General features: G+C 47.7%; 1 protein-coding gene across 1 annotated transcript; it reads right to left on the bottom strand.

Moving 5' to 3' along the window:
• Positions 1–4,397: 4,397 nt before the first annotated feature.
• Positions 4,398–7,561, bottom strand: LOC125518107 (probable E3 ubiquitin-protein ligase RHA1A). Its single transcript, XM_048683044.1, is given in 3 exon segments — positions 4,398–4,557; positions 4,971–5,058; positions 7,198–7,561. Coding segments are annotated over 3 exon segments (612 nt in total).
• Between the last annotated feature and the right edge of the window lie 5,751 nt (positions 7,562–13,312).

Raw genomic sequence — 13,312 nt, 5'->3', positions numbered from 1 at the left:
AGTTTTTTCCTAAAATAATAATGTCTTGAGAAAAAAACACTAACTAAGTAGGAGTATATGATACGTACCATATTTCCTCTTTTGTAGAGTCACTTCTTAAGAGGTAAGAGAACGAAACTTGTCGCCCCTAATTCTTTCCTACTCGAGTTCCACTTTGCAATCCTGGGATTCATGTGCTCACACAACTTTTCGTCTCCACTGTCAATACGTATTTCTTCAAGTACCATAGCATTTTCAGCGAAAGTTTTTATCATCTTGACACCAAGACAGTCCTTCTCTAGTTGGAATTGTAAGTCCACTCTCCTTAGGGAGCTCTGCAAGCATTGGAATAAGTAGCGTGGACCTACCATGGCAGCCATCAGAATTTCCTTCCGAGTAGTTCCTTTCTGTCTGTGTACCGCTTGTTTATTCGATGCGTCCTCCTCCTCATACTTTGCGGTGAGGTTGATTCGGAGGGCACTGAGCACAGGGCAACAGTGGAGCAGGTTCAAGATGGTCGTCACTGCTGCAGTCTTGTCTTTGGTCCAATGTGTTCCTTGGAACTCGAGACGCTCGAGGCGGCCGAATACCGGCAGGAGCTCGACCTGCCTTGCCTCACTGAGGACGGCGATATCCTCAAGGTGGTTCACCCTTAGCCTCATCTCCTTGGTGCCAGTGAAGTTTCGAGCGAATTGCCAGAAGGTTTCTAAGTCATGGTTTGGATCCTTTACCCTGTAGCCTTGCTCGAAAAATTCCAGATCAACTTGTTCAAACTCGAGAGGCTGTGGACTGAATGAGTAGGAGCGGAGTCGCCCCTTGTAGCTGAAGCGGCGCAGCCTCATCGCGTCGATCTTCAAACGATCGACGTTCTTATAGAAGCACCAGCCGCAGCCAGGGTCAATAACGCGTTGGAGGGATCCTAGCTGCTGGGTGCAATGGCTCAGCCTTAGGGAGGACAGCCGCGGGAGCACGGCCTCCCTCTGGCGGACTAGTACTTCATTGCAATTGGTGAGTTCTAGGATCCGCAGTGAATCGAGAGTGACTGTGCAGTTGAATACCAGCAGATCATAGGGGTTGCCGGAAGGATCTTTGGCGACGAGCAGAAGCTCCTCGACATTGCGCGCCGCCTGGTGGGAGAGCACCATCTCGACCATGTCTTTGTAGGACGACACGACCTGGTAATGGTCGGGAAACCAGGTGATTAAACTGAGCCTCGTGACGGGGACGTCGGCGGCTTCGAGCGCCCCCGTGGCCGCCGAGACCAAGTAGTCGCTCCCGGAGAAGACGCGGGCGTGGGCATTGCCGTGCTCGTGCCCTTGCCGTCGGCGGTATTTCTTTTTCTCGACCACCCACGCCTCGAGGTTTACGGCGCCCGAGGAGAGCCAGAGCGGCTCCCGCCAACGCCGGGAGAGTGCGGTTGTTGATGCTGCCTCCTTGAGTGTGGCGAAGTGGAGGATGCGGCGGAGGAGGTTGTCGGAAAGCGAGGACAGGCGGTCCACGCCACCGCCGGCCATCGCCTACGTCGATGGGCGGCACCTTTGAGACGATGCGATGCGATGCGATGCGATGGTGATCTCGATTAGATTCACGCGTACGTGGTGTAAATATGTTAATGTAGATGAGTCAGTTTGGGTTTTAAACTTATGATAAATGTTTGTGGCCGGTGCGCCGGTCCAAGATTGAGCCGGTCACATGCGGCACGTACGATGGAACGCTATCGAACGTTTCCTGCTTCTCGTACGTCCTATGGGACCCACACACCGCCCAACCTTCTCCTTATCCATCCACGCCTCATCCATCATCTCCCTCCTCTGTTTCTTTTTCCCACACCTTTCTCCGCCATGGCTGCCACCATCGAAGCATCGACGAGGCTCACCTCCTCCCCTTATGCTCTGTGGTGGCCGTGGCCGGTGCCCACCCCGGCCCCCTTTTCTGCCTTTGCGGCCCCCGCCCCCCTCCTCTTCTTCCCTTTTTTGCGTCCTACGGTGCTGCGAGCCTGCAACCCGCCATGACCGTAGCACGCAATGGCCATGTCTGCCGCCACCTCCACTTTTCCCCTGGTGATGGCTGCTCGTGCGAGACTTTTTTGTTGGAGCCCGCATCCGCGTGTGCTACAAACCGCCACAGAATTGGTGCCACCGGCCACAACAACGCCGGCAGCCACTGGGTGGAATTGTCGTGTGCGGGGAACCACCGCCTTCTTTTTGCTACATCGGCTTTGTTTTTTGCTGGAATCAGCATCAATTTTTGCTACCACCATCTCATTTTTTTGCTGGAATCATAGATCTTTTTTTTGCTACCACCATCTTTGGACTTTGCTGGAAATAGCCATTTGTTTTGCTACCATCGGCTTTGTGTTTTGCTGGAACTACCACATTGTTTTGCTAGAATCATGTGGGTTTTGTGTCGGAACTAGCAATTTTGGTACAGTCGATTTTTGCTACAACCGGCAAATATTTTTGCTACGTTCCATTCACGGCGAGTTGCGCCCGTCACGGCGGCGATGATGATTTTGCTGCAACCGTCGTTGATTTTTGACACAACCGGCAAATGCTTTTGTTACTTCCATTCATGGCGAGTTGGGAACCACGGCGACGACCACGACATTCTTGCTGCATCCGCTGTTGTTTTTTGCTACGACCGACATGTTCATTTGCTACATCTATTTTATGGTGCGACTGGTGGCCATTTTTGTTCGTGGAAACTCATGACGGCGAGGGCGGGGGTGACGCACCAGAGTGCTACAACCATGGACGGCAACCGAGGTGACGTACACTGCAGGCTTGCCGGCGACCCGACGCTACCGGAGCTGCAACCCCGTGTTATACGTAGCTGCATTCGTGGATCCAGCGAGGAAGGCAAGAGGCGACGAAGAGGGTGTTGCGGCCGGCGGTGGCGAGGCTGTAAGTGCCGATGGTGAGCAGGAGCGGCGGTGGTCCAAAAACGAGGGCAGCGTGGATCTGTGTTCGAGATCCAGGGAGCAGCGGCGGCGCACGCTTTTTCTCCTCTTTTCCCGTGGGGAGGATGACGAAAGGGGAGGGGGGACGGATCTGACGGTTATACGCGTCCAGATCGAGCGGCTCTGGGTGGACCGGCCGAAATTGCGCCGGTGCGCCGGCGCCTAGCATCATCCTAAACTTATTCGGCGGATCGAGCTGAATACTAATCGGACTTAAGTTACCTTTTTTTCTGCACACAACAACTTATTTGTCGGGATTCCGTTCGGCCCTGAACAAGCGTTAATTAAAGCTATGTTGTTTCTTTTTCATTGTTATTATCTCGGTTTTTTCCTTCTCTGCACACAATAGCATTGTTATTTATTGGGATGTAAGTTTCATTGTTATTATCGGGATTCCGTTCGGCCCTGCACACAACAACTTATTTTCCTTCTCTGGACACAATAGCATTTCTAGAGTGAGCAGAGCACGGCGACATAGCACGGAAAATATCAAGATTTTTATTTTGAGAAATATATCAAGATATTATGTGCGACAGCCCACAGGAGGTAAACTGTTCAGGGTCTCAGACAGCAGTTCGAAATAATAAACTGCACGGAGAGTATCCTCGCACCGCCATCGCCTCGTCCGGTCGAAGATTTCCATGAAAAGGATTTTCATCTTAGATTTCGAGACCAACCACTGAGGGTCAACACTCATTCGATGGACGCCGCCTTGAACATGGTAACGAGGCAACTTCGTCGCTGCTGAGCCTGGCTAATAAATCGATGTTTGGGTCACTAACTTGATAATGGAACTTCCAAAAGGCATGCCAGCTACTACTCCATGCCAAACCGAAGTGGTGCTAGGAAGGGAGTGTGATACAATCATCCCACCCTACACCGTCAACATAGTCATTGACACTAATGCCCCCGAACTCGACGCGGCTCCATCGCTGATAAACAGCTTGGACCTTTGATGGCTCACCAAAAGCGAAACCATTACCGTTAAATGAATTAGACTGTGGCAACACTCCGGACACACCATCGAACTTCAGATCTGGCACCCCCCACATGACTAAGACGTCGGAGGAGGAAACCATACTTTTCAACCACGTACCACGAACCCAGCACACGATCCACCATCTTTCAGATGTCGTCGATGCAGATCACAATCTGCATCTGCTCCTGGACTACCTCCCAAGCTCCGTGCCGGCGCTGAAGCGGACGCCGTCGCAACGGCGGAGTCCGAGGACACAAGTCCACCACAAGGATGTCGCCGCCGCCACACCATCTTTGCTTGAACAGACTGGATTCCAGATTCATCCCTAGGCAAAGGACCAATCGCTTCATTGGAGTAGGATCTGAAGAAATTTTATTCAGCGCCACCATCACCGGCGCAGAAGCCAAGACGATGAACAGTCTAAAAAACTAAATTAATTTGACGTAAAACTATCCACACGCGTGGATTCAGCGAACCCCCTCACCCCTGACGACCGAGGTCGTCGGCGGAGGGGAACCGCCGGAGGACGGCGGCGGAGGAACTCCCTGGCAGCGGCGCAGGCGACATCGCCTCTTTCTTCGCTAGGAAGAAAGAACGATACTCCTGGGGTGCTGCCTGTGTATCTGCTAAGATTAGAAATCTGTTCGTGTACAGCAGAGCAAAAACCTTTCTCAACACATATATACAGATTCACCGATGTACCTACTTCCTATAATCTAACTTATTTCCTGTTGTGTATATATCCTCTTATTCTTCATGGTGTGTGGATTTTACTTCGGAGACTAAATCCATTAGACTGAAATCCAAATTAACTAAAGCTTGAACGAGGAACTAATCCCCATCCCTGGGGAGGGCATAGTGATAATCTCTCCAAAGGAGGGGCCTCTTGGAAAATATTTCAACACCTCTCTGCCATAGCCTCCTTAGCCCAAGCTGTGGGTTGGGCTTGATTTCATAAAAGCCTGACCGGAAACGAGAATTCGGAACTTGTCCTCAGGATTCGCCAGCTGCAGTCGCCAAATTACGCAAACAACTCCTCGTGGGAATCATGACGTCGGGAGCGGCACGGCCAGGAGGAAGGGCGGGAGGAACGGAGCGCGGCAGAGTGGGCAGGTGCAGTGGCCGTGAGCCACCCAGCGGTGGCAAAATTTCGTGTTTTGACCCTTTTGCGATATAAAATCAAGATCTAACCCTAGTTGGTAAAAAATTCGGGATTTGACCCGTTTGCTACCGCTAGGGCCACCGGCGGTAGGTTTAGACAACCTACCGCCGCGGTAGGGTGTGACGGAGGGGGACGGCGGCCGTTTGCCTGTGCTGACGTGGATAAGTACCTACTGCCAGGGGCCCTGGCGGTAGGCGGTCTAAACCTACCGCCAGAGCCACTGGCGGTAAGGTGTGGCAGGGTTTTGCCGTACAAACTTTCTGTAACGAAATATGCAAGGGCCCTGGCGGTAGGATGTCTGACCCTACCGCCAGGGTGCCTGGCGGTAGGGTCCTCTGTTCTGTTGTTTCAAGTTCATTTGGTTTTTTGTTTTCAAATTCAAATATGACAGCAATATCACAGCAAGTTTCATAAATATGACAGCAATATATGAGCTCACATATTAATAAAGGTTCCACATAGCAAATATCAAACAGTTTACACATAGATTCATAAGTAGGAAATTGCAAATAGCAAACTTGTCCACATAGTTTGACAACCCCTACTAAAACATAGATGCATATCCAATAGACATGTTTATAGGTTGGGTAAACCTCCCCCCTCGTATGTTAGCCCTAGACGTGGAGACAGATACGGCAGCGGATCCACCGGTTCAGGCGGAGGCGGAACGCTGGTCGGCATCCGACCATTCAAGCACTCCCACCTTGCCTTGCCAGCTGGAGTTTTCGCCTCCGCCCTTCCCCAGCTGATGATATCGAACGCCGATGCACTTGGGAGCGGCATCCTGAGTCTCTCCTCCGCATTGCTCTCGAAGTAAATCCTCCGGCCCAAATTGCGCAGCTCCCAGTTGGAGTGCTGCTTGGCAACTTCAATGGTCGCTTCCCGGCGTTCACGGGAGATAGTTGGATCTCCCTCCATCTCTGCCTTCACTCTCTTCCACTCCTTCACACTCAGCGACCAACACTTCACATCGTCGGCGATCCGTTCTGCCCTCTCGTGCCACCGCACTGCCCTCGTCTTGTGTAGGAACTCGTCTGAAAAAGCGGTCACCGGCTGCAGAAGCTCGGGAAAGGACTCGTACACATATGGAAGTGGCAAGCCGGACGGGTCGTGTTGGAGATGGATGGGCGATGGTTGCGCCACTGTTGCAGACCTAAACATATGGATCAAATAAATAAAATACATATATCAAGATGTGTCAAATGCAAAATCATACCATATCATACCAACCAAATCCACCACTTGCATCATATATATTTTGTTTACTACAATATGCATCATATTCATGCATCATACATAAAAAAAATCCTCCAACATTCATCTTGAATGTATTATCTCCAAACAACATCTTCATATCATCATATGAACATGCACCATAAAACTACTATCAAGTCCTCCCATATGCATTACATCATAATATTTTTAACAAAAAATTTTATGAACTAGGGTTCTTCTTCACACTATTGATTAGAGTTCATATTCAATACCACTACTTACTAAAGAACTAAGAACTACAACTACAATCAAGCTAAAACAATCTTAGGTACAAAAAATCCAATCTAAATTCAAAAATATGAGGGATTTGAAGCAAATAATGCGTCGAATCGGAAGCAAGTTTGCAAAAACTAATTGAAGGGATCAGAGGAGCTTACGTTTCTCTCTTCAGGATCATCTCGATCCGCAAAAACGGTGAAGAAACGGTGCAGATCCGTGGGGGAGAGTGGAGGAGATGAGAGAGGGAGAGAGGGGCGAGTTGGGGAAGAAAAGATGAAACTGCCGACGAGGGGAGGGGGGGTGGGAAGATGGGCAGGGGTGCGGGGTTTCGGACGAAATAACTGCCCGGACCCTACCGCCAGGGTGACCCCAGTATCCTGGCGGTAGGGTTAGACAGGTTACTGCCGGGTGCCCTGGCGGTAGGGTGCGACGGAGGGGAACGGTAGGCGTCTCTGCGTGCTAACGTGGATTACTACCCTACCGCAAGGTCCCCTGGCGGTAGCCTGTCTAACCCTACCGCCAGAAACCCTGGCGGTAAGAAAAAGGATCAAATGCCGAATTTTTTACCAGATCCTGATTTTATATCGTAAAAAGGTCAAAACACGAAATTCAGCCCCCAACGGTCAAGGCAGCCAAAGTGAAAGACGTGCTGGCACCCCCGCGGCCGGCGCACACGCGGGCCGCCGTGAAAGTCACTGAGGCATACCACGCATCCCTCTGGGAGGATGGGCGCCCTGGCGCTGGTGGCGGCGTTGGATACGGAGAGCTCGTCGAAGCGCACGGCTGGGAAGTGCTCCTCCAGCTCCTTGAGGCCGTGGTCGTCGTGGTACTACTACTGCCCCTGGTGGTGGTGATGGTGGTCGGCGTAGTCCGAGTTGTTTGGGTAGCCGATGCAGGCGCCAAGCAGCCAGGAAGAGAGGCAGCGGAGGTGGGCAAAGACGAAGACGAGGTTGGGCAGCAGCCTGGGCACCGCCGCCGGGATCCCCATTAGCTAGCTGGTCTCGATCGTGCAATCGAGCTATAGGAAGATGACGATGGCGGTGGCAGTGGCAGTGGCACATAAAGATTGTTCCGGCCTTTATAAGGAGAAGCAGAGCAGCTAGACATGGACAGGGAAAGCAAAAGAACTTTGTGTACAGACAGAGTGCACGTGCTTAATGTGTCCACAATCCAGCTTAATGCGTGGTTAATCATCGGTCGGGTGGGATGGGTCGATCGACGATCGTGCATGTGTTGCCACAGTGTCGCTACATGCAGGTCAGGTGCGCCTGTCAATCGACTGGCCGGCCGGCTCAGCTCCACCTGCAAGCGCCTAGCCAGTGTTCGTTAGTACGAAAAAGATCAACCAGCCTGTGAGTATCCAGCTTGGCAAGGAACTAAGCACCGACTAGCTAGGTAGGATATATTTGTACATGATACCATAAAATCTCGTGTGTCGTGTTCGTGTGTGTCTGTTCTACCCTCGCCTGATAAATCGATCAGCCAAGAGGGCGTAGTATTGGCAGCTCCTCGAAGTCTTCAGTTACATGGTCATTAACGAACGGTTGTCAGTGAATTTCTCTCGAAATTCAGAAACGTGGGCAGGTCACCAACACGCTCAGTCGCCTGATTCTGAGTAAATCCCGTGGTCAGAAAGGTTGTCTGGTCATGATCCAACTCCTGCCCGTTAAATAGTACTTCCTTCGTCCCATAATGTAAAACGTTTTTTACACTAGTGTAGTGTAAAAAAACGTCTTACATTATGGAACGGAGGGACTACATCATAGCAAAATTCAAAAAAGTCAATACATGCGCACAAAATTAAAAATTGTCTTCATATGTATGACCGGAAAGTACTTGCCTGGTTCACGAATATGTGATAGCCCTCGACGAAAAGTAATCTTCTATGGATTGGGCCAACAATGTGCAGGTACGAAGGGACGGAACAAGGCATTGTATGGCGCAGCCGACCAGACGATAGCATATCCAGAGTGAGCAGAGCACGGCGACATAGCACGGAAAATATCAAGATATTATCTGCGACAGGAGGAGCAGAGAAAACGGGCCCCCAGGAAGAGACATGACGAATCTTAGTTAAGGTAAACTGTTCAGGGTCTCAGACTGCAGCTTGAAATAATCTGGAGGAGTGTGACGGAGATCAAGAGGAAGACGAGAAAGAGGAAGCTGATGGAGAACATCATGGGGTTAATGATGAGGAACCTAATGAGGACATTTAGCCCGTTGATCATGAACCTAGTCGGGAACTCGGGATTCAAATGTGTCATTTCATACTATGGTAAATACAGCTCAAAAAGGGAAATTAAACAGTAGGAAAAAAATGAAGGACCAACATTTTTTCTCGAAAAGAGGTTGAAACCCTTGGCCTCTGCATTGCACACACATCTTTGTTATAGTTGATGCAAGGCATCAGTTCTAAAATCATCAACAATAGGAGTACAAAGCAAAGGCAACTCGGACAAAATCATTAAAAAAATGAATGCAACACTATGATTAAGTTGACTTCTTCTACAACAACGCCTTCAAGAAGGGATAAACATCCTCGCACCACCATCGCCCCGTCTAGTCGAAGATTTCAAGAACAAGGATTTTCATCTTAGATTTCGAGACCAACCACTGAGGGTCAACACTCATTCAATAGACGCCGCCTTAAACAAGGTAACGAGGCAACTTCGTCGCTGCTGAGCCTGGTTAATAAATCGATGTTTGGGTCACTAACTTGATAATGGAACTTAGGCATGCCAGCTAGTATTCCATGCTAAACCCAAGTGGTGCTAGGAAGGGAGTGGGATGCAATCATCCCACCATAGACCGTTAACATAGTCATTGGGAGGCCATCCATGCTGTGGCACAGATCTGGTCGCTCCACTCCACACCGACGTGAACCAACCTACAACATCCACCGTGCCCATGAGGTGGGATGAATAGAGGCAGATGCCGCATAGCTTCATGTCGATGGGAAACCTCCGGCGCACCCCAGCCCCAACAGCATCGTCTTGCGCCGGGAGAGCAAAATACTTGATGACGCCCATGAAAGGGAGACGTGCCGCCACCGGACACCAAATGTGCCACACGCAGGGCCATCGCCGCTCCCGCCGCATCATCACCTGTGGAATGATTTGATGCTAATAGTTGTCGTGCCGCTGGAACATCATCCCGCACTGCTAGGCTTTCCACTCGTAGCCGACGCACATGGAAACCAACAACATCATTGCATCGCACCTTGCCTTGTAGAAGACACCCCGTCAACTCATACAACCACATTAAGCCACCGGGAGAGCCACCAGCCGCCGCCGTCACAGTCACGCCACTGTGCAACGGCTAGCTTGGAGAAACAATCTAGGAAATGGTACAAAATGAAGGATAACGAGGACCATGAAATAGAAGATATTGCCAAGGGAAGAGTTATAGTTTCTTTTGTTAGATAATAACGAGAAATAAACGAGACACGAGAGACACGGATTTTTACGTGGAAACCCTTGCGGGAGAAAATCACAGACGCACGAAGGCGCAATCACTATGAGGAGGAGTATTACAAGCACGAGACGACAGACCGTCTGAGGTGCGACTACATGGGGTATATAACGCGTCAGTACCAACGCAAAAGGCCCACACCGTATGTACTACGTCTAGTCCAATACGGTACTAGAATTTGGATCACAATTTAACAATCTCCACCTTGAGCCAAATTCCCTCCAGTAGTCGAAGAAAGTGAATAACTCCATCCAAATCAGCATAAACACCTTGTGCGTCAAAGTCCATAGGACTAGTGAGAAATACCAACTAAGCCTGAGCAAAGCTCAAACTTATTGGTCGGAACTATCTTTGTCATCATATCAGCTGGATTATCATGAGTACTTATCTTGCATACCTTCAAATCGCCTTCAGCAACAACATCTCGAATATAATGAAATCTGACATCAATGTGCTTTGTCCTCTCATGATACATTGGATTCTTTGTAAGATATATAGCACTTTGACTGTCACTAAATACGGTAGGGCAAGATGAGTCTCCACAAAGCTCAGTGTACAAACCTCTCAACCAGATAGCTTCTTTGCATGCCTCAGAAATAGCCATATACTCGGCATCAGTAGTGGAACAAGCCACAATAGACTGCAAAGTTGCTCTCCAACTCACAACACAACCACCAATGGTGAAAACATAACCTGTGAGTGATCTTCTCTTATCCAAATCACCAGCAAAATCAGAATCAACAAAACCAACGAGTCCATCTCTAGTTTTCCCAAACTTTAAATAAGCATTAGAAGTACCTCGCAGGTATCTGAAAATCCACTGAACTGCTCTCCAATGCTCTTTTCCAGGATTAGCCATGTATCTACTGACAACACTCAATGCATATGATAAATCCGGACGAGAACAAACCATGGCATACATAAGTGAACCAACTGCACTCGAATAGGGAACTCTAGACATGTACTCAATATCGGCATCTGACTTAGGACATAAAGCTAATGATAATTTGAAGTGTGCAGCTAACGGAGTACTCACCGGCTTGGCATTATGCATATTAAAATGACGAAGAACTTTATCAATATAGCCCTTCTGACTGAGATACACTTTTCCAGATGGTCTATCTCTGGATATTTCCATGCCAAGTATTTTCTTTGCTGCACCCTAATCCTTCATCTCAAATTCATTACTCAATTGCTTCTTTAGTTCATTAATCTCTGACATACTCTTTGCAGCAATTAGCATATCATCAACATAAAGGAGCAAATAAATAGTTAAACATTTGACAGTTTTCAAATAAACACAACTATCATAGTTAGACCTTTTGAAACCTTGAGAGAGCATAAAGGTGTCAAATCTCTTGTACCACTGTCTAGGGGATTGCTTCAATCCATAAAGAGATTTCTTTAACTTACAGACAATCTTTTCTTTTCCAGGAATAACAAAACCTTCAGATTGTTCCATATAAATATCCTCTTCTAATTCTCCATGTAAGAATGCAGTTTTAACATCCAATTGTTCAAGCTCAAGATCATGCATGGCAACAATACTGAGTAAAGTGCGAATAGAGCTATGCTTCACATCAGGAGAAAAGACTTCGTTATAGTCAATACCTGGAATCTGACTGTAACCTTTAGCAACTAACCTTGCTTTATATCTTGTCTCATTATTAGGAGAAACACCTTTTTTCCTCTTGAAAACCCACTTGCAACGAATAGGTTTCTTCTCTCTAGGTAATCTTACTAAATCCCAAGTGCCATTCTTTTCAAGTGATTCCATCTCATCATGCATAACAGTCATCCACTTATTACTATCACCAGAAATAATAGCCTCGGAATATGAAGAAGGCTCAGCATTACCTTCAATTTCTTCTGCAACAGATAAAGCAAAAGAAACAATATTGCACTCTTCAATTAACCTGTCAGGTTTGTTAGTACCCCGCCTAACTCTGTCACGTGCAAGATTCCAACTGGGTGGAACAATAGGCTGATTTGGAGTGGGAGTGACATGATCATCATTAACGACGGGTTCATCATGTGCATCAACAATTTCATTACCAGATGTATCACCTTTATCAATAACATGCTCCACCTGAACAGTAGGCTCCTGAACAATAGGCTGCTGTTCACTCTCAACGGGAACATTAGTAGATGAAACATCATGTAACATAGCAGATTCATTAAAGATAACATTTCTGCTAATAACAACCTTCTGGGTTTCAGGATTCCATAATTTAAAACCTTTAACACCAGACTTATAACCAAGAAAGATGCACTTAACAGCCCTAGGCTCCAACTTTCCGTTATCAACATGAGCATAAGCAGTGCAATCAAAAACTCTTAACTGTGAATAATCAGCAGGTGAACCAGACCATACCTCAATTGGGGTTTTCTTATTAAGAGCAATAGATGGTGAACGGTTAATGAGATAACAAGCAGTGGAAGCAGCCTCAGCCCAAAAACGCCTATGCAAACCTGCATTGGACAACATGCAACGGGCTCTGGAAATAATGGTCCTGTTCATACGTATGCTCAGCAACACCGTTTTGTTGAGGAGTATAAGGAACGGTGTAATGTCTGACAATGCCTTCAGACTTGCAATAATTCTTAAATTGCTTAGAACAGAATTCCATACCATTATCAGTGCGAAGTATTTTTACCTTCTTTTCAGTTTGTCTTTCAATCATAATCTTCCACTCCTTAAATGCTGAGAATGCTTCATATTTATGCTTCAGGAAATAAGGCCATACTTTTCTTGAATAATCATCAATAATAGTCAGCATGTAACTAGCACCACCTAGTGACTTCTTGCGAGATGGTCCCCATAAATCAGAATGCACATAATCAAGAATACCTTTAGTTGTATGAGTCGAAGTGTTGAACTTCACCCTCTTGTGTTTGCCGAAGATACAATGCTCACAAAATTTCAATTTACCAGGTTCATATCCATCAAGAAGACCTCTCTTATTTAACTCTGCTAAACCAAGTTCACTCATATGTCCAAGACGCATATGCCAAAGGTTAGCAGCATCACAATCAGAATTCTTTGAAACAACTGGAGTAGCGTTACCTGAAACTGTAGAACCTCGAAGGTAATAAAGACCATTGGTCGAACTTAAGTCACCTTTCATCACAACAAGGGAACCTTTGGTGACTTTCAAAACACTATCTCCACCTGAATACTTGTATCCCTTTGCATCAAGGGCACTCATAGAAATAAGATTTCTCTTCATCTTCGGAATATACCGAACATCTGTCAAAGTTCTGATTA

Source organism: Triticum urartu, chromosome 7, assembly GCF_003073215.2.
Source record: "Triticum urartu cultivar G1812 chromosome 7, Tu2.1, whole genome shotgun sequence".
NCBI classification, from domain to species: Eukaryota; Viridiplantae; Streptophyta; class Magnoliopsida; order Poales; family Poaceae; genus Triticum; species Triticum urartu.
Note: the sequence above shows the minus strand (reverse complement) of the source record. Positions and strands in the feature narration are given on the sequence as shown.